Source organism: Crocodylus porosus, unplaced genomic scaffold (genome assembly GCF_001723895.1).
Source record: "Crocodylus porosus isolate Cpor-Errol unplaced genomic scaffold, CroPor_comp1, whole genome shotgun sequence".
In the NCBI taxonomy this organism is placed as follows: Eukaryota; Metazoa; Chordata; order Crocodylia; family Crocodylidae; genus Crocodylus; species Crocodylus porosus.
The window spans coordinates 18,014,614-18,034,727 of NW_017728949.1; the positions used below are offsets into that span (position 1 = coordinate 18,014,614).

General features: G+C 40.3%; 1 protein-coding gene across 9 annotated transcripts in view; it reads right to left on the minus strand.

The window, feature by feature from the left end:
* Positions 1-20,114, minus strand: part of COL6A3 (collagen type VI alpha 3 chain) — an 89,896-nt gene that overhangs the window by 51,217 nt on the left and 18,565 nt on the right. For all 9 annotated transcript variants that reach the window (XM_019553721.1, XM_019553720.1, XM_019553719.1 and 6 more), the window contains 8 exons: positions 18,445-19,011; positions 15,375-15,992; positions 12,106-12,699; positions 11,071-11,673; positions 6,990-7,592; positions 4,125-4,471; positions 3,344-3,422; positions 1,593-1,738 (listed from right to left, as the gene is read on the minus strand). In XM_019553721.1, coding sequence (XP_019409266.1) covers positions 1,593-1,738; positions 3,344-3,422; positions 4,125-4,471; positions 6,990-7,592; positions 11,071-11,673; positions 12,106-12,699; positions 15,375-15,992; positions 18,445-19,011 — 3,557 coding nt within the window. The remainder of the gene's footprint in view (positions 1-1,592; positions 1,739-3,343; positions 3,423-4,124; positions 4,472-6,989; positions 7,593-11,070; positions 11,674-12,105; positions 12,700-15,374; positions 15,993-18,444; positions 19,012-20,114) is intronic.

Sequence of the window (20,114 nt, forward strand, 5' to 3'; positions counted from 1 at the left end):
GAAATGGCAATGGAGTAGTACACTGGTCTCATTAAAACAATAGTCTATATGGCATCATTTTCACCCAAGAACAATGCCCTGTTATGTACGGGAAAGATCCTAGTGCTAGAATAGCAAATCCCAAACATGCACTATCCAAAGAAGCTTTACAGTAAATAATATCTAAACAGTGCACAGGCTGAAAGGAAATTATACAAAACTATTTCAAAGAGCAAATGCAGTCACAAAAATCACAATCTAATTTTGAATAGCCACAGGAATAATACAAAAATTAATTTTGCCAAGTAACCTGTTACAAATGTTTTGCCCTTCTCAACTCATTACTGGAAAAAAAAACCCTGATTTGCATGGTCAAGGACTAACTCAAATATGACAAACCAAAAGTGAATATGAAATAACTATTTTCTGATTTGGACAGGAGGTCCCAGTAGAGAAACCACTGGAATCAATGGTAAAGTCTTATTTAATGTTTTCATTAAAATCTGGAAGAGAAAGTGAATAAAACTGGCAGCAGATACTAAATTGGGAGGAACTGCAAATATTGGTGAGGATAGAAAATTAATTGAAATAGCTCTGGAGAGATTACGTAATGGCTAGGGATTCATAAAATAAGATTTGGAAAACTGCAAGATGGCACTTTGGTGAAATGATTTTCTGAAAGACAGATATTCACATAGAGGGAGAAACTTAAAAGACTCTTTTGCTGAAAGAAATTTAACAATGATAAAGGACGCCTACAAATTAGCTGCTAGCCTGTAATGAAATAAGTCTATAAAAAGGATCAGAACAAATATGGGCAGATGCCCAACCTCTTAGAACCAGAAAATAATTATCCTACTCCTACTGATTATCTCTGAAATACTAGACTACAGTCTCAGCTGGTATAAATTAGCCTAGCTTCCTGGGCTAGGGACAGAAGTTATAAATATAAGTGATCAGAAACCAGTTCATATTTGTAACGCAAGAGAAGTTCAATGCACATAAACCACTTTCAAAATGGAGAAAGATAAACCTGAATGGATCAGACTTAACTGATTTAGGTTAAATCAGTTTATTAAATTTCTGTCCCAAATCCCCTCCAGATTCAAGTGAACTCACAGTCTCTCAGCATCCCAGGATGCTTTGTATCTCCCCCGCAAACTCCCCCTCGCAGGGGGGGCAGACTAGTCTTGGCCCAAGCTGCCTGTTCCAGCCAAGCAGAGAGACATGTTCTAGTGCTGCCCAGCTTCTGCCTGGGCCACTGCAGGCATGTGGCTGCATTTCCAGAATCTAAAGTGGATGTCTGTTCACTTGTTTATCGGTTCAATCTATGCAGCTTAACCTAACCTGCAAAGATTGAACTGATTCAGCCTCAGGCTTTTAGACTGTCTGTACTTAGCCTTGGAGTTTAACAACACTAGACTGATTTACGCTAGAAAAGTCTGATGGGTGCCACAGTAAATAAACCAAGATAACAAAGTGCTCCAAGTGAAGTGAGAGCCAGGCTGGTGAAAGTCAAAGGAGCTTGACTGATCTACATCAGTTGCAAATCTGACCCACAGCATTTGTAAAGCTTCTCCAATATAAAAGTGAAGCGGCCAGGCATTACTTACGAGTTGTTCTGCCAGTTCATAATCTAAATCCAATAGGTTTACTCTGAGTGGCCTGTTATATGTAAACCCACGTCCAAATTCTATTTGCATTAAATCTTCTAAATTTTGCACTCTTTCCAGTCCAACAAAGATGAGAGCCTTTACACCTGGAGGATTGAAACAAAATTTATTTCTATGAGAGGACATAAAACAAGGGAAAGCCCACATGTTGACATTTTAGAATGGATTATTTTTATCTGTTCAGCTTCAAATCTACAAATATGTGTGTGTGTGTGTATATATATGTAGTTATAGATTTGCTATATGGTCAGTAAATGCAATGAGTCAAGGGTAATGTAGGAAATTAGTAGTCTGCCTAACTCCCCTAACGTTTGCAAGCTCCACTGTTTTAGCTGCCAGTAGGTAACTACATACACAGCTTTTCACTGATAAGTCTCCTGTTTAAGTTTGCTTCATTTGGTGGCTCAAATACCTGCTGGTTGATTATCTGGTCTTTAGGAAGCTGAGTTGTCTTAGCTCTGTACAGGCCATGTCCAGATCACCAAAACTGTCATCTTGGGGTTAAATGTAAGCTAGCTCACACTTGGATTTGTAGTGTGGAAAGCACAAGGAACCTTCTACATAAGATTTGATTGGATTTGCAGCTATCAGTGGCATGTAGGTCTGTACCTGAGATGCTCCCCAGTGAAGTATTGTTTTCAGAAAGTGGTAGGAAGTAGACAGAATCACAATCAGTAGTAAAGCGTGCACAGAAAATACACAGCACTCCTTAAAGGGGAATACAAGTTTGTATTCCTTGTGGGCTGCTCCTTTCATGGGCTGCTGCAAGGCTCTGCTTTAATGGTACAATCAAGACCAGAGAAGTTAAACTTCCTAACCCTCCTAGCTGCAAACCAACATTTTGGCATGGCTGAGAGCTTCAGGAGGCAAACACATTTCAATTCTTGAAATGTGCATGCCCCAGAGTCAATGATCTGTGCAAAATGCCTCAGTTCAAATAATAATGTGTTGAGCCAAAGAAAATCAAAAACAGAAAATAAGAAATGAACAGAGAAACAAAAGATATTTCTCCTTCTTCAGAAGCTGCATTTAAATGGCTCTGGAGTGGCTTTTGGTTCATGAGTTTGACCATCTCTAATCTAAAACAAATACAGTAGTCCCAAATGTAAAAGCCAAAAGCAAGAGGTTCAAGCTGGAGAACCCCTCACCCTGAGAAATCAATGGGGATTCCTGTACACAGGAGGCTTGCAGAACAAGTATAGGTGGGCACTGAACTCCCATCATAGTCCTATAGGTGATTCCTTCAGAAGAGTGTGCTGGGGAGGGGTGACTTTGCACTGCTCCTACCAGTGCTGCACCAGAAACCTGCATTAAAATTGCTTTGGTTTAGACAAATACTCCTCCAATAATACCCCTCCACTAATCATCCTCAGTTACATACAACTAATTAGTTACAGCTGAAATAAGAAATGGGCTTGTATAGCTTATAACTGGGGATGGAGTTGAAGTGCATCTACATGACATCCTTGCCTCCAAACTCTGGTAAAAATCAGATTCAGGTCTGAGTGCTTTAGCCTGGGCCATTAGAAAATGTGGGTGTGCTTCATTTATCCAAACTTTGAGTAAAAATGTAGAATTATAGGGTTGGAAAGAATCACAAGAGTTATCTGTTTCAATTCCCCCAAAAAGGAAAAAGTAAGTCCATATATTATATATATATGTGTGTGTGTGCTTGAATTGGCATGTAATACCTTCCTTTTGCAGAGCAGCTGAAGCAGCCACTAAGCGATTCATTCCATCATCTGCACCATCAGTTAGGTGGATTACAACCTGGGAATGAAGCAAATTCACATCAGGTCCACTATTAAACACAGAAATGTTCCATCAGGCATGGCTGCTCTAGCATAAATAAACATCATTTCATGGACTTCACTGCATTTACAGCAATTTCCATCAGCATCAGAACTGCCCCAGAATGTTCAAAGCAGATCTTGTAGTTACATACTTCTACAATGCACTTTATCTGAGTTCAACTAGATTACGGCAGTAACTCCTCCCACCCTTTGGATTCATATGCCAGATCATGAACATATATGCTTAGTAACAGATGGAGCTGGCTAATTATTCTAAAACTGAAATAGCATTTGCAAACATTAAACGGAATGATAGTCAGCATGTTTGTGTCTGACAATGTTCATTACAATGCCAGGTGAATGCAGCAATAATTTAGGGTCTAGGTGGCTATTCATTAATCTGTTTATGCCAGTTCAATTTACATATGCAAAACAATATCCTAAATACACATTATTTCATTAAACTTTTGTTTATTTACAAATTTTAGGTGTTTAAGCAATTGCAGTGTTAGGAAACCCTTCACATTTCTTACACTTCAAGGACAGAAAGTCCTTGCTAGTGTTAATTAACTGCCACAGTACATTGATTTTAACTGAACTGTTCTTGTTTATACCATCAGCTAGTCCAGCTCAATGTATTTATTTTTCACAGCATATAGAAAAATGAGAGAGGACTTACTTTCACACTGTCACCAGGAGCTGTTCTAAATTTGTTCTGATAAGACTTCAGCGTGTCTGCTGTTAGATAATATGGACCACGGTTGAGCATGGCTTGGAACTTCTCAAACAATTCTGGCTCGTACTCAATAAAGTCCAGTCCTTCAATTGCTCCAGTAGTGGACTGGCCCATGATGGCCACTCGTATAGTTGGCCGTTGGTTACCAGTACAGCTGATCCTCTGCATCTGAGTAATTCTGTTCAGAATGGCCTCTACGTTTGACTCCAACCCTTTCTGAGAATAAAGTATACTTTGTCCCGGTGCAGTATCTGAGACATCAAAGCCCAGTATCACATCAAGCTTGCAGTCTGAAGAAGAAATATATAGGAAGAGTCATTCAGACAGACTAGAGATGGGGAAAGTCACAATTGTTTCACAAGAGAGTATTCACAGAACCCCATTATTGAAAAAAATGTTCTCTCTTGTTCTCATGTGAAATATTAGATTGTGAATTCTCTAGCAAAAGAACTGTCTTTATATTATGTATTTGTATAATGCCAAGTATACTAGGGCCCTGATCCATAGAATTCCTGCTTCCCTTTAAGAACTGCTAAATGAACCTGACCTAAGGCCCACTGAAACCAAGGGAATTGAAGTCAGTAAGCTTTCCACTGATTTCAAAAGGTATGGTTCTAGGTTCAAGTGATTCACAGAATGAGGCTGAAACTAAGCAAAAAAGCTGTGTTTTGATGAGCATTCTCTCCTTCATCATTTTAAGATCTTTTTAGGGCACTGTGTGAAATGTTTGCAATGATGTATGATAATCTTAGAATTTCAGGAGGTTGTACTTCGTTGCAATTTCACAAAATGGAAATGATTTTTATAAAAAATAAAATAAATTGTATTTCTTATATGCTACATATGGCACAGGGAAACTATTTAAGAAATATTAGGTTGCTTTAATGTACTGGATTTATTATTTTGCATCGCTTCACTTGCAAGTCCAGGTGCCTTACTATAAATTTGCGAGAAAGCCATTAGACTCAGGGACTCAGCCCAATACGCTAAACAATGTCACAAATGTATACTTCTTTCTGCACATGTACACCGACTGGTCTCTCAAATATTATGGTTGAAAGTGGGGGGAATAGTTTAATATCAACTCAAGCATACACAGTAGGGTTGCTTCCCCAGTACCTACTTTATATCAGTAGTAACACTGAACTACACAGAAGCAGACAAAAAGCCAGGAAAGGTCTTTCAATACTAGCTTCTTGTGCTGGCTTGTAGGCAGTATTGCTGTGCAAGTAGGTAATTCTATATTGCCTGTCAGTTTCAAATGTTCATCAAGGGGTATCTTCATGCAAAGAAGCAATTAAGCAATTCCAATCTAGTCAATTCATGTTCTTACCCTGTATGCAACAAAATGACATCTAAGTTCCTTCAGTCCAACTAGGAAGTCACAAAGGCATGAATCACTGGGGCAAGGCTCATATCAGAGATTAAATGCCACAACAGTTATGCTAAATACAGGTGAGAAGAGCACCAAAGCAGGCACCAAAGCAAAGAGGGATGCTAAGAGCAAATGAGGATCCAGAAGATGCACTGTTCTGAGCATCTAACTGACAAACAGTGGGCAAACTGTTCAGCCATGAAAGGAGAGGCTAATCTATCTATGCCACAGGCTAGGCACCACAACGCCTGTCAGCACAGCTAGTTGGAAGGGACCTCAGGAGGTTATCTAGTTCAACCCTCTGCTCAAATCAGGACCATCCCCAACTACATCATTCCAGCCAGGACTTTGTTGAGTTAGGCTGTAAAAATCTCCAAAGATGGTCCACTGCTCTAGATAACCCCATTCCCGTGCTTCACTACCCTCCTAGTGAGAAAGTTTTCCTAATATCTAATCTAAACTTCTCTTGCTGCAACTTGAGATCATTTTTCCTTGTTTTGTCATCTGACACCACTGAGAACAGTCTAGCTCCATCTTCTTTGTAACCACCCTTCAGGTAGTTGAAGGCTGCTATCAAATCCCCCCTCATTCTTCTCTTCTGCAGTTCTCTCAGCCTCTCCTCCAAAGTCATGTGCCCCAGTCCCCAAATGATTTTCACTGCCCTCTGCTGGACTCTCTCCAGCTTGTCCACATCCTTTCTGTAATGGAGGGCCCAAAACCAGACACAGCACTCCAGATGTGGCCTCACCAGTGAAGAATAGAGGAATGTGGGCTCAACAGATGGTGATCAATGGCTCAAGGTCTAGTTGGTAGCTGGTACCAAGTGAAGTATAATTACCAACTGGGTATAATTACTTCCCTCAATCTGCTGGCAATGCTTCCACTAAGGCAGCCCAGTATGCTGTTAGCCTTCTTGGCAACAAGGGCATATTGTTGACTCACATTCAGCTTATTGTCCACTATAACCCCCAGGTCCCTTTCTTCAAAGCTGCTGCCCAGCCAGTCATCCCCCAGGCTGTACTGATGCGTGCGATTATTCTGTCGTAAGTATAGGATTTTGCACTTGTCCTTGTTGAACCTCATGAGATTTCTTTTGGCCCAATCCTACAATTTGTCTAAGTCTCTATGAATACAATACAGGAATCGGGCCGAATCTCTGCCAAAGCGAATCAGCGAGCTTTGCACGGCCCTATTATTCATATAGCAGAAGCACCCAACCTTCATTATCTGTGTGTTTGGAGACATGTTTCTTGTGCCAGAGCGCATACAGGCTGATTGCATAGGGTGGCCACACCTGTGCTATAGGCATCACAAAGCTAAGGCTTAAGACCATACAGGAACAGGATACAATTGCACTATTGAATGAATCCATTTAAAATTTTCAAAGTGTTCCAGTCTCTGGATCATCCATGGAAATAAGTAATTATATTTACCTCTTGAAATATCAGTCACTCCTGGACAGAGTTTCTCCTTCATAACAGCATCCATTGTAACTAAAATTTGCTCATTCAATTCTGACAGCTCTTGGGCAGCTTTCACTCTGAACCCAGTAGCAGGTTCACTGGACAGTTTGTTCACTTCATCCAGATCTATGTTTTTCACACCAACTGCAAATAGCTTCACCCCAGACTGCTTTAGTGCCAATGCAGCTGTCTGTCCATCATCCGCAGGTCTGCCTCCTGTTACGATAAAAGCAATTTGAGGTATCCTCTGGTCTGCCCGGCTCCCAGCCTCCTTCACAAAGTGTTTGGCCTGGAGATGTTTGATTGCTGCTCCAGTATTCACCACCCTGCCTCCTTTATATGCTACTTTATTGATAGCATCTAAAATCTCTTGTTTGGTGGCATGATCCTTGAGAAAGAATTCATCAGTCACATCTGAGTTGTACTGGGCCAGTCCTACCTGAATAGAGGCAGTATCATCATAGATAGCATCAACTATAGAAGAAATAAATTGGATAACTTCTTGGAAATTGTCTCTCCCTAAATTGATGGAGCCATCCAGCAAAAACACAATATCAGCTTGTTTCTTCCCATCTGAAATAATCAAAAAGAAAATGAGTTTTGAATCCTTTGTAGCCTCCATAATATTGTACTCAACCATAAAAAGAAAAAACTAAACAAACCATTCTTAAACTACATGCAAACACTACATGCTGCTCATGGAAGTAATTTTACCCTTATTTTAAAAGGTAGGGGGAGGTGGGGGAGAGGGTTGACCCATAAAAAAAGCACAAAAAATAGCAGCCTATTAAGAATGAGTGATCTAGTGAAGACCAAGATAGATGCAACTATATTCCAGCAGACTCCAGTGTCTTGTGTATCAGCATCTCCACACTGAAAAATGTGGAGATACTTTAACTAAAATGTGTTCAACAATCTTTATTTAAAATACCCCACCGCCATTTTTCAGTGCAAGGATGCTAATACTCTGGACACTTTAATTAGAGCAGCTCTTAGAGCTGCTGTAATTAAAGCACCTCCTCCCCACTCCTAGAGCACATGTATAAATACCCTCCATTGTGAGGTACATTAGCCTATCTTACTGTGCATTAACTAAAGAACATGGGGAATTAGTACACATGCTTGTGTAGCATCACCAGGCACTTTTTAAAGTGCCCGGGGCTGCAGTGCATACATTTATATAAATGGCGAAATGTGTGCCAGCACTGAGAAAATAGTGGCAGTCCACTTTTGAACTAAAACACATTGAAGGTGTTTTAGTTCAAAAGCACACCACCACCATTTTCTCAGCACTGATGCATATTTCACCATTTATATAAATGCATGCGATCCAGCACCGGACACGTCAGCTCGCATGTAAAGCAGACTTGATTAATACATGCCGGATCAGACAAATGTATGTGTATAAATGCTAATGGTTTTTAAGTGATGCCAAACTATCTTAATGCACATTAGTGACAGTGCACAGTTTTTTTAGGTCATGCTTTCATGCACATTAGCCTATCTTAATATGCATTAAAGCTAATGTATACACATGCCCAATAATGTGACTAGCTGCCTCCATTTCTCAGTACCCAAAATGTAACACCTCAGAGAACATCTGATTTAGTGGAGAGGCAGCAAATATATTGTGCAAATTGTACCCTTTTATGAGGTCTCACATTTTGGGCACCCAAAAATGAAAGCACCCAGAAACACAGAAATGATTTGTCACTTCTGAAAATCTTGGCCAATGTTAGCAAACTAACAGGATCTCTAGCTCAAACCTGAATCTTTTTGAAGAACTGTGTACCTGGTCTCAAAGAGCGCCTATATACAAGCACCATGGCTGGTCTGACGTGCTGGAAATCCAGTGCATTGGACCAGACTCAATCTATTGAGTCTGCCAGAGCATAGCAATTGCCATGCTCCACCAGCCTCCTGCATCTCATGTATCAGCATCCCCACACTTAAAAATGGTGGTGGACGCACTTAAACAAAAGCTCGTTTGATGAGCTTTAGTTGAAGCATCCCCACCACCATTTTTAACTGCAGGGAAGCTGATATAGGAGATGCAGTGGCACTTTAATTAAAGCAACTCTTGGAGCCACTGTAATTAAAGTACCTCCTCCCCCCTCCAAACCCTGGAGCACATACAAATGTAAGAAGTCTGTCATGCCCACAAAAAGCCTGGATGTTCACTCTCACATCTTTTGCTGTTTCAGGGTAAGTTTTTAGCAATATTTCTTATAGCAGGACAGGGCTGGACAGGCTGCTGTCTCCAAATTTCACATGCTCCCAGATGTCTCCCCAAAATGTGGGATTGGTAGAAGCCAGTTTGGAGGAACATTAACTCTTGAGAGCAAAATAAGTAATAAAGACAGGAAGGAGAAGTCTTGAGGGGACTGGGTACAGGATACTCGCACAATAATACAAGTGCAACTTTAATGCACATCAGGGTTTTTATACAAAGAGAGCGGTGGTTGCATGAAGTGGAAATTAGTTATTTAATTTCAAAAGAATAAGCAGCCAAGGAGTATAAGTCCATAACAATTCCTGTTTGTGGTACCATTGGTTCATTTATTACTGGATTCCAGTGAAAAATAAAAGAATTGCTAAGCAAAAAAAAATTGTAAAAAAAAAATGTGATTCACAAACGATCACAAACCATAAATCAAGACGCTTGCTGAAACTAGCGCACAGCTAGAATACAAACAAAAATTTGCAAATACAAAATGAAATACGGATTCCTTACTATTCTAGAAAAATGCTTTAATATGCTTTTAGGTTAGCAAAACTTCTAGATATATGTCTGATCCAAAAATGTTTGGCATCGAGAGTCCTTCTATTGACTTCAGTGGAATTTTGAGCAAGTTCTATGTGAACTAACATTAGGTATGCCAACAGTTAGGGTCAAAATCAAAGTGTCCCTCAAGTTTGGACCCATCAACCACCTACACTGAAAACACATAAGCTTCACCACTGGCTTTTCTGAACTGGGTTTGGTGTTAACACTAACACCCACCCACTTTCTGGCTCACACCTTTTTTGTCTGCAGGCCTCCCTACAGGAAAGCCTTCCCATAGGACTTCTCATAGGAAGTCTGCTAGTAGCAAGTCTGTCTGCATCTCACATCTTATTTCTGTGACCTACAATTAGAAGCAAGCACAGAAGGAGGGACAAGTAGTCTGCAGGCGGTTCCTAGAAAGATCACACACATAGAATAGAGAGTACAAGAGAGCTGCTTTGGTGTGGCCTAAAAGTAAAACAGATCTGTCTGACTTCTAAGCAGCTGGGGGCTGCACCAGTGGGGGACATGAGCCCCTAGGGCTGTGCTTCACATGCGTCTCCCCTGGGTGCACTGCACCCCCAGGCAGCCTTCCCTGCCACTGCACTGTACACCGAGGAACACCTCTCCAGCCCCAACTGCACTGAGCATCCCACCTCACTGCAGGTTTTCCAGCTGCACCTCACCTCTCAGAGGGCTGCAGCTGCAAGCTCCCTGAGTCCTGTGTGCTGCGCTGCACTGCCCTGTCAGGTGGGGGAGATAAAAGGAAGCTGGAGAGAGGGAGACCTGTGACTCTATCTGTTTTTGAAGCCCCTGGGGGCTGCAATTTAACACCTTGCAGGCCACATGTGGCCTGTAGACCACCAGTTGGACAGCCCTGAGATAGGAAAGGCAGATTATGTAGCTCTGATTGGTTAAGGCCCAACCCTCAAGGTTGACCGTAAGATTAGGGTTGACATACCCATTGAATTTTGCTATTATTTTCATCTCATTTTGAATTTTCTTCAGCCTTGTACTTTTTTTCATATACCAGAAAAAAAAGTAATATAAAGCAGTGATGAGATGTTATTTATTTTATGAGGAAAATATTTCCTCCTACTATCCTAAATTCTATTATTTTCTACATCCTTCAAGTTTCTTTCAGCAAGTATTTAGTGTGATGCAAAAAAAAAAAGAAGTAACGAAAGGCACTATTTCTAAATTGCTTCACAGATTATTAGAATTGTACCCCATGCTCTATATCAGATCTCTGCAATATTTTCCCAGCATGAAAAAAAGCCTTACCCATGTCTATAAATTCAGGTGCTTCGGTTGTCTGTATTTGAGATTGTAAAATTGGTTGGAGGAACCTGCTTTCTATGCTTGGAAGATCTAGAAAATCTCTGACTGTAAATACAAGTCTAGGATCATTGGTTATCCTCTCCAGCTGAGTTCTGTCTGCATTCCTTGCTCCGACACCTTGACTCTTAATCCCAGCAATGTTGATCACAGAAGAAGGTTGGTTAACATCATCCTGGGACCTCTCTCCAAGGAACAAAACTAAATGCTGAGGGACCCCATCTTCTCTTCTGCTTCCTGCAGACTTAATGAAGTAATTCTTTACAACATAGTCTAGAGCTTTCCCAGCATTCAGTGGAGATCCTCCTCTGAATCTCAGGCGGCGTATGGCTTGTAGTACTGCAGTTTTGGATTTGTGTGTTTTTAAGTAGAACTCAGGAAACACATCATTACTGAACTGAATCACACCAATTCTCACTTTGTTTGCACCAACATTGAGCTGCTGAACAATTCTAATGATGAAATCTCGAATGTGAGCAAGTCCATCAGTCCTGACACTATCAGAGCTATCAATGAGGAAGACTATGTCCCTTTCATCACCATCACCTTCTGCAGGAAAATAAAAATATTAAGGAGAAAGGAAAATTATTGAAGTATCAAACTTTTTTTGTCTCATCTTTACTACAAGGTTCCTTTTAAATTGAGACATCTACAATTCTAAGCACACAATTAACTAGCTCCATAATTCTTTGACATCTATTTTTTATTCAGTTACTTTTATTCAATGTTCCTAGCTTCATCTGCCTCAGATTTGTGTTTGTTTTAATTAGAGAACACTTTGAATGAGTAAGGACAAGAAAAGTAATGCAGCTTTTGACCCAAAAAACCTATATGCTCATCTACAGGGATGACCAATAGTCTGAACGGTCTAATGAATCTCCATTCTCCTGATAATGGAAATGTGCCATACTTGTTTTTAAGGGGGAAAATATTTCATTTACTGGAAGAAAAGGACCCTAAAGTTATTTCAGTCATTCTTACCTGGAGGGAGAGAGACATCTCCCAGGATCCCTTTTATGTCACCAGCAGTGAGGGAAGTAAGAGGGGTCAGCAGCTTCTGTTCTATGCTGGGCAATTCCTGGAAGTTTGTGACCTGGTATACATATTCAGGGCTAAGAGAAATCTGAGCCAACTCCTCAGGATCCACATTTTTTGCTATAATCAGAGGTGCTACACCAACTTGTTTGACTTGGACTGCAGGGGCCACTACTTCATCATCAGACTTGCGAGAAGAGAGAAGTATTAAAAACTGAGGGACACCATCCTCTATGCGACTTCCAGAGGGTCTTGTAAAGATATTCTTTGCTACATACTCCAGAGCATCTCCTACATTAACTTCTCTGCCACCTTTGGGCCTTAGTCTTCTCACAGCAGTTTGCACGTCATCTTTGGTAGAGTGGGTGTTAAGCAGAAATTCAACCTTGGGGTCTGTGCTGAACTGGACCACTGCAACACGAGTGGTGTCAAAACCTATATCGAAGCTGTCTACTACCCTTAAAATGAAATCACGAATTAGCTGGAACTCAGGGGAAGCAAATTGGGAACCATCAATGAGAAACACCACATCTTTCTTGGCTGTGAAAAAAGAACATAAGTACTGGGTCAGAGCAACAGCCAATCTAACTCAGCATTCTGTCTCTTACGGTAGCAATTAGTACAAGCTTAGATGAGACAATACAAATAGGGCATGTCTAGAGTGATCTATGCCCTGACATGCCCTCCCTGATGTCAAATATCTTTGATTTAGGATGCATCCCTGATTTTTTTTTTTTCTGTTTAATAGCTCCCAGTCAACCTGTCCTCCTTTTGTAATCCGGTTATACTACCTGGTTCTATAGACTCCTGCAGTCCTGAGTTCTATAAGCTTAACTATGTACTGTGTAAGAAGCTACTTCCTCTTGTTTAAACGTTCTTCCTTCTCTTGGTTTCTCCCCATAGTGCCCACTTAGTTCTCGCATTCTGGGGCTTGGTGAACAACAATTTTCTATTACTTTATCCACTTACTTCATAATTTTAGAGACCTTTATCCTATCCCCTTCAACCTTCTTTCCTAATTGAAAAGTCCTAGCCCTTACAGTCTCTCCTGGCGTAGCAGCTGTTCCATAACCCTGCTCTTCTTTGTTGCCCTTCCCAGCACCTTTTCTAATTCTACTACATCCTTTTCTGATATGGAGAACAGAACTGAACATAGTATTCAAGATATGGGTACAGCATCGGTTTATACAATGACATAATGTTGTTTCTTATTTTGCTTTCATTTTCTTCTTAATGATGCCCAAAATTTTATTAGCTTTTTTAGTCTCTTCTGCACACTGATCCAGCATTTTTAGAGCACTATCAACAACTGAGTTATAACAGTTAGTTCAGAGTCTAGCATTACATGCATATAGTTGCAAACATATAGTACATATAACCTATGTTAACACTTTTGCACTTGTTAACGTTTAAGTTTATCTTCCACTTTATTGGTCATTTGCTTAGTCTTGTGAAATCTATCTGCAGCCCCTTACCACCAGACTGGGATTTGGCTCCCCAAAAGGATTTAGTATTAGCTGCAAACTTTGCAAATTAACTAGGTATTCCCTTTTCCTGGTCATTCATGAAACTTTGCAAATTCCCTCTAATCCCATGATAAGTCAATCTTCAAGAGTGTTCAGCAAGAGCTCTCATCCCAAGTTTTTGAAAATCTACTTTTGATGGATCCCAAAATGATGAAATACAGTTTTCTGCTGCTTATCTGTCTGGCCTTAAAGATGTTCAGCTTCAAATGAGTTATTAAGAAGCCCCTGGACATTTTGTATCATCTAACAATTTCCTCATTTTAGAAGTTAAAAGGAAGGTTAAAAGGCCTACCAGAGCTGGGAAGCTATTTAAAAAAACTTATCAGAGGCTCAGAAAAAGTGTATAATCAACAGCACAGATCAAAAAGGGTACCAAGTGGAAATCAGTTCCCCAATGAAGCCTTAAGCGTAGGACCAAATAGTTAGAAAAAGTCACCTCCAGTCACCATGCATACATAACTGCAATTTATGTCACAAGCTTCTAAGGGAGACCCAACCCTCCCGGCCAAATTCTGTCCTTAATTGAATTCATATAGCTTTATTCTGGTGCATCCACTAATTTTAAGAAATGGATGTTAATAACCAGATTCTAAATATAGGAATAATTTAGTGTATACAAGGCAAAGATTATCTCAGCTCCTACTTGGCCATGGCAGGAGGGACTTATGGATATTAAGGTCTCCATTATTTCCCTACTGAAATTGTGATTGGCCATAAGGGAAGAGTAGCAGTTGTTCCTGCAATATGCTTTTTGTGGGAAAATAAGCAGGGGAGTGGGCAGACTCTTGGCTTTGTACTCTTCCCTATTCACTGCCCAGACTTGGTTTTCAGATTCATACCAGAAAATAAACTGTCTCAAGAAAAGGAGTTAAATAATTTGCCCTTTCCCCTGAGCCAGGAGAATTATCAGTGGGGGGGCGAGGGAGATTGTGAGGAGTGTATTCTAAATAACATTACTATATTAGTTTTTTCTTAGAGACATTCCCTAGTGAGGACTTACTGTAAGTTTTCTCTCTAACCCAGAGATATATTTTGAAAGTGAATACATTGCCCCCTCCCCCACACACACACAACACTCTTCTCCTTGCTTTCTCATCACTCAGTTCTTTTGCATTCAACACCTATAACTTATTTTCCTGGTTACTCTTATCTCTAGAGAAAAGTTGGCTTCTTGATGGTAGGGTTTCATGTCAAAGCAAAATGTGGTACCTGAATTATAAATTTCTGGAAAATAGTATTTATCAGCATAGGGATTTTAATTTACAATGGTAGGAAAGCACCATTATAAAATCTAAATTATTCAGTTTTCATTGGAAGGGGAAAACATTAATATTAAGCTACTGACTAGTGTAATATCCCATTCATCTATTTTAAGACTCGGATCCAGATCCTGTATTGACTTCAGTTGCACTCTGTAGAGGTATCATGAACCACAATGTACAACTGGGGACTATAAGCGCTTTTGGGTGGCTGATTGTAATTACATAGTTCCTAGCAAAGCAAACCTACATCAGTAAAGGATAAATTAGCAGTTAGAATTGGAGCCTCAATTGTAAATGTGTTTGCTTTTTCTCTATTTGTGTCACAACCCCACATTTTTTAAACATCAGGGTTTTTTAATCTTGTTGCAGATACTGACTAGCACAACAATACCTCCACATGAAAAACAGCTGATAAACATTTGCCCACCTGGACTGGGTGATGGAAAAAGCAGATCCGGGGCTAGTGTTTCTATTTCTTTTTTGGTTAGCCGAGTGACTCGGTCTGAAATGAGCTGCTGTACAGTATTCAGTTGATTGAAGTCAGGGACAACAGCAGCAAAGTCTGGGATGAATGAAATTGTCTGCATTTCTGTGATATCAGCATTTCCAATGCCAATGCCAAAAGGCACAGCGCCAGTTGTCTTCAAGACCACTGAGGGCCTTCGCACATCGTCCCTTGATCTGTCAGCAGTCAGCAAAATCAAGAACTGAGGGACATTTTCAGCAATCCTGCTCCCACTCTGAGCAGTGAATATCTGCTTTATGAGATAGTCCAAGGCTGCACCAGTGTTGAGAGGAGACCCTCCCATAACAGACATGCCCTGAATGGCTCTAACAACATCTGCTTTATCATAGTAGCTGTTAAAAAGGAACTCAGGTCTGATGACATTGCTGTATTGTGCTACAGCAACATGGACTCTGTCACGACCGATGTCCAGGTTTTCAACCATTTCTAAAACAAAGCCCTGTAGAAAAGGGAACCCTCTTCTCGCACCATCTGAGCCATCAATCAGAAACACCACATCCTTCTTCTCATCTCCAACAACTGTGGTTTGAAAAACAATTAGAGAAGAGCCTAAGTAAAATTATCTGTATAGGTAGACATTCTTCTTTTTGTGTATCATTTTGTGCACAGAAAGTCTTGGGATTCTAGGTCAGGCATCACAATTGTTGATTCAATTTATTTAAAGTTTGTCATCTGTATTCAGTCAGCCTATATCTACTGATGGGTAGGATCAACCATAAGCCCATACCCACTATCCAGTTACATTGTACAGGTTTTAAATTCAACTCTGCTTGGCAGTCATGTCCAATCCTGCAAGTTTGCTGATGTTGTAGGTATGACATTAACACTGAGGTCACCCTTTTTGATAGTGTTTGAAACTTAGCTGGGTGTACAGACCCGAAATTACATTCCTCAAACTGCCTGGTTCTGATTTCCAGGCCTACTTCCTCCTCCCTCTCTCTTTTGCCCATGAGTAGGGACAAACCCAGAAGGACAGACAAGTTATCCAGAGACCAATTCCTAGAAGGGCTCTGCAAAGGAAGAAAGAAGAACCATGTTGCTAGGCTTGCTGTTGGATACAGTGTACAGTATGGATCAGGGAGACAAGATCACTTGGCTCTGGTTGGTTGGAGATGTCTTAAGAGCAACTCTGAATATCAGTATAGACATACCATCAGTCAAACACTCTTGGCTAATAAACAGGTGGATATAGTATACTGATAATCACTACATGGGCAACAAGAGCTGTGCTTGATCAGTAAGGTGTCTCCTTAGGCATCTGCTGCTGCTTCTCTGAAATGCCAGCTGTCAAGCAGAGATGCTCAATGGGAGGTAATGGAACCAGAGGTTAGGTCCCGGAGCAATCCAGGTCTTGAAAGGTAGCACATTATATTAGCACTCTGCATAGCATGCTCTATGGAGCTATGGAGGGTGGGACAAAGATGTTGAAAAACTTTCATTGAGTGTCTCTCTAATTTAGAAAAGAATAATACCATGTGCATACAAAATACCTGCCGATAAATGATGCTGACTGAAAACAGTAAAAACCTTTTTGTAAAAGCATTTTGGTATTTCGATTTTTTTAAATTTTCAAAACTTTTCAGAAAAAAGTTCTTGGTAAGCTTTTGGTCACAGTTGCCATTCTTCAGGCATAGTGAGTCTCTGCTGGTCTGAGACTGCAAGGAATGAGAGAAGATTCAGTGATGTCAGTGGCAGGATGTCAGTGAAAATTTAAATGGGTAGAAATTAGAAAGACAAAAGGTAAAGCAGATAAGGGAGGTGGAAGAAGGTGGGGGCTGGAGTCCAAAAGGAGACAGCAGTGATAGAATACAAGGTAGAAAAGAGGCTGTCTGTGAAAAAAAGAAATAGTAGGAGATCAGGAAAGCAGGAATAAGAGAAGCTAAAAGTGTGACAGGACATCAGTGAAAACGTAAATGGGTAGAAATTAGAAAAGGTAAAACAGGGAAGGGAGGGGAAAGAAAGCAGGGGAAGACAGGCCAAAAAGAAACAATTCAAGGTAAAAAAGTGTCTCTCAATGAAAAAGGAACTAGTTGGAAATGAGGAAGACAAAAGGCAGAAAAGGAGGGATGGGGAGGGGAGGGGAGGGGAGAAAAGGTGGGGGAAAAGAAGAATGTAAGAAGTTAGGTCAGGCAGGTATCTGGTGAATCAGATGTGAGGCAGGTAGTAATGTATCATAAATCCAATGTCTATACTGAGTCCATGATTTTTTGTATCCAGGAGGTTGATGAAGTGAAGTTAGTAGACTCATTTTTCATAGCTCGTCTTTCTCACCTTTCATAGATAAGCCTACAAACTTCGCTTCATAAATCTACTGGGTATAAAAAAAATCATGGACTCGATATAGACAATGGATTTATGACACAGTACAACCTGCTTTTCCTTCTGTCTTTTGAATTTCTACCTATTTACATTTTAACTGACATCCTGCCACACTTTTAGCATCTTTCATTCCTTGCAGTCTCAGACCATCAGAGTCTCCCTATGCCTGACAAAAGGGGACTGGGCCCCAAAAGCTTGCCTAGAACTTTTTTCCATCTCCTCAGTCGGTCTAATGAAAGATATCATGTCTACTCAAAGAACCTTGTCTGCCTATGTTCTTAGACCAACACAGCTACAACCAAAACCCTGAAAGCTACTTAAGATTTTGAGGACAAAGTCTGCCTATTATTGTAAGACAGGCTTTTACTTCAGTGGGATTATTTGTGTTTAAAGTTAAGCCTGCACGTCAGTAACATGCAATGCAATGGCATTTTTTAAAATCATTTCAAATACATTGGTCTTGATTTAAATCATATGCCTAATCCAATCACTGGGAGTCTTTCCACTGACTTCAGTGAGTTTTAAATAAAGACCACAAAACATCATTATGTATATAATGTTAATTTACAAGTGTTGTCTACTACAATTTTTCAGTCATCTAAAAGACATCTAATTCAGCATTTTAGAAACAAAGGAAATGGCATCTCTGTACCTGTTGGTTGATACTGTATGGTTCTCAATAGGTTTACTATGTTTGACTGAATTTCTCCAATTTTAGAAAGGGCATCCACAGGCAGAATAAACTGTGGAGCGTAAACTATCCTTTCAAGTTCTACTTGCTCTGCAGTCCTGGCTTTGATAATAAAAGTGACAACACCAGCTCGTTTCAGGGCCTCCGCTGCATCTTCCACACTATCAGTTGATTTCCCAGCAGCAAGTAGGACCAAAAACTGAGGAACTCCTTCTTCAATCCTGCTCCCAGCGTTCTTCACAAGCAGGTTCCTCACTGCGTAATCCAGTGCAGAACCTATGTTCAGTTGCTTCCCAGTTTTTATCTTCATCCGTTTAACTTTCAGAAGCATGTCTTGCTTCGATGGCAACTCACTGAAGTTGAACTCAACTTGGACATTGTCACTGAACTGAGCTACAGCAACTCGGATGGCATCTGGACTCACATTGAGGTCAGAAATAATTCTGTACACAAAGTCTCGGACTGTAGGGAAGTGACCCAATAGGTTGGCTGAACCATCAATCATGAATAAAATATCTTTCTTGCTTTCTAGAATGAATTCAAAATAAAAGGAAATAAGAATATGAAGGCTTTTTCTCCTTTTCAATTTCATCAGAGCAACTTTTCTTTAAAGGAGCAGAATATTAATATACCATATTTTCTCATATACCATATGCACCCTGTTTTTGAAATTCAGAATGAAGACAAAAGATCTTTCTTTGTAGTAAGAGAGCTGAGCTAATGAGCTGAGCCTGCTCACTGTTGTGTTCCCTATGGGAACTGAGTGCAGAGTTACTTTCACTTTTGCCCAGGAAGCAGCAAAAAGTGTTCTAACCGTATTTCTTCCCTATATTGCACAGTCCAACTTTCTACAACCGGGTTTTGGGAAAGATGAGTGTTGCATTCAAGAAAATATGGTATAAAGTATATGAGTGGTTTTCCTCTCCTGAAATATCTCAGTGCTAAAAGGGCTTGACAGTGCCCTTGATTTATTTAGCTAAATAGGGAATAGAGAAAAAGAACCCCTTCTCACAGACTTCCTTGGCTCTACTTAGAGTTTTGGTCTGAGTTTTAAGTACAATGTATTGCTCACTGTGATCAAGTGAACATGGACCTAGCAGAATTATGCAGGCACTAGGCTTGATTTCCCTGCCCAACTCCCCCAGTAGATGACCAGGCTCAAGCAAGGAAGTGAGCTGCACCCTTTAAAGGACTGCTGTAATTCACTCCACTCTCCCACCATGACCTCAGAGAAACGGCTGAGGAAAGGGCCTTTAAAATCCATACGTGAATTATATATGGGAACCTTTCACCTATTTTATTGGGAGGATTTGATATCCATCTGCCACGTTGCTTTTAATTGTCTCCTTTCCATCGCTAACTGATCCTAGTCTTTTTAATGTCTCCTAGTGGTCAGAACCAGAATAAAACAATTGTTGAGAAAATACCTGTTTAAATCAGGTTAACCCTCCCAGATATGTCAAAAGGTCTCAATGACTTTTTAACTCATTAAATTATTCTGGGAGTAAGATTTTGCCCTCAGCTACAGCCATGCCAACCCACTACTACTGGGGGGAGGAAAGGGAGCTGTGCCAAATGGAAATAAGTAGATTCCAGACTTACATGCTTTGGTTTTGTTTTCATTCATCTAT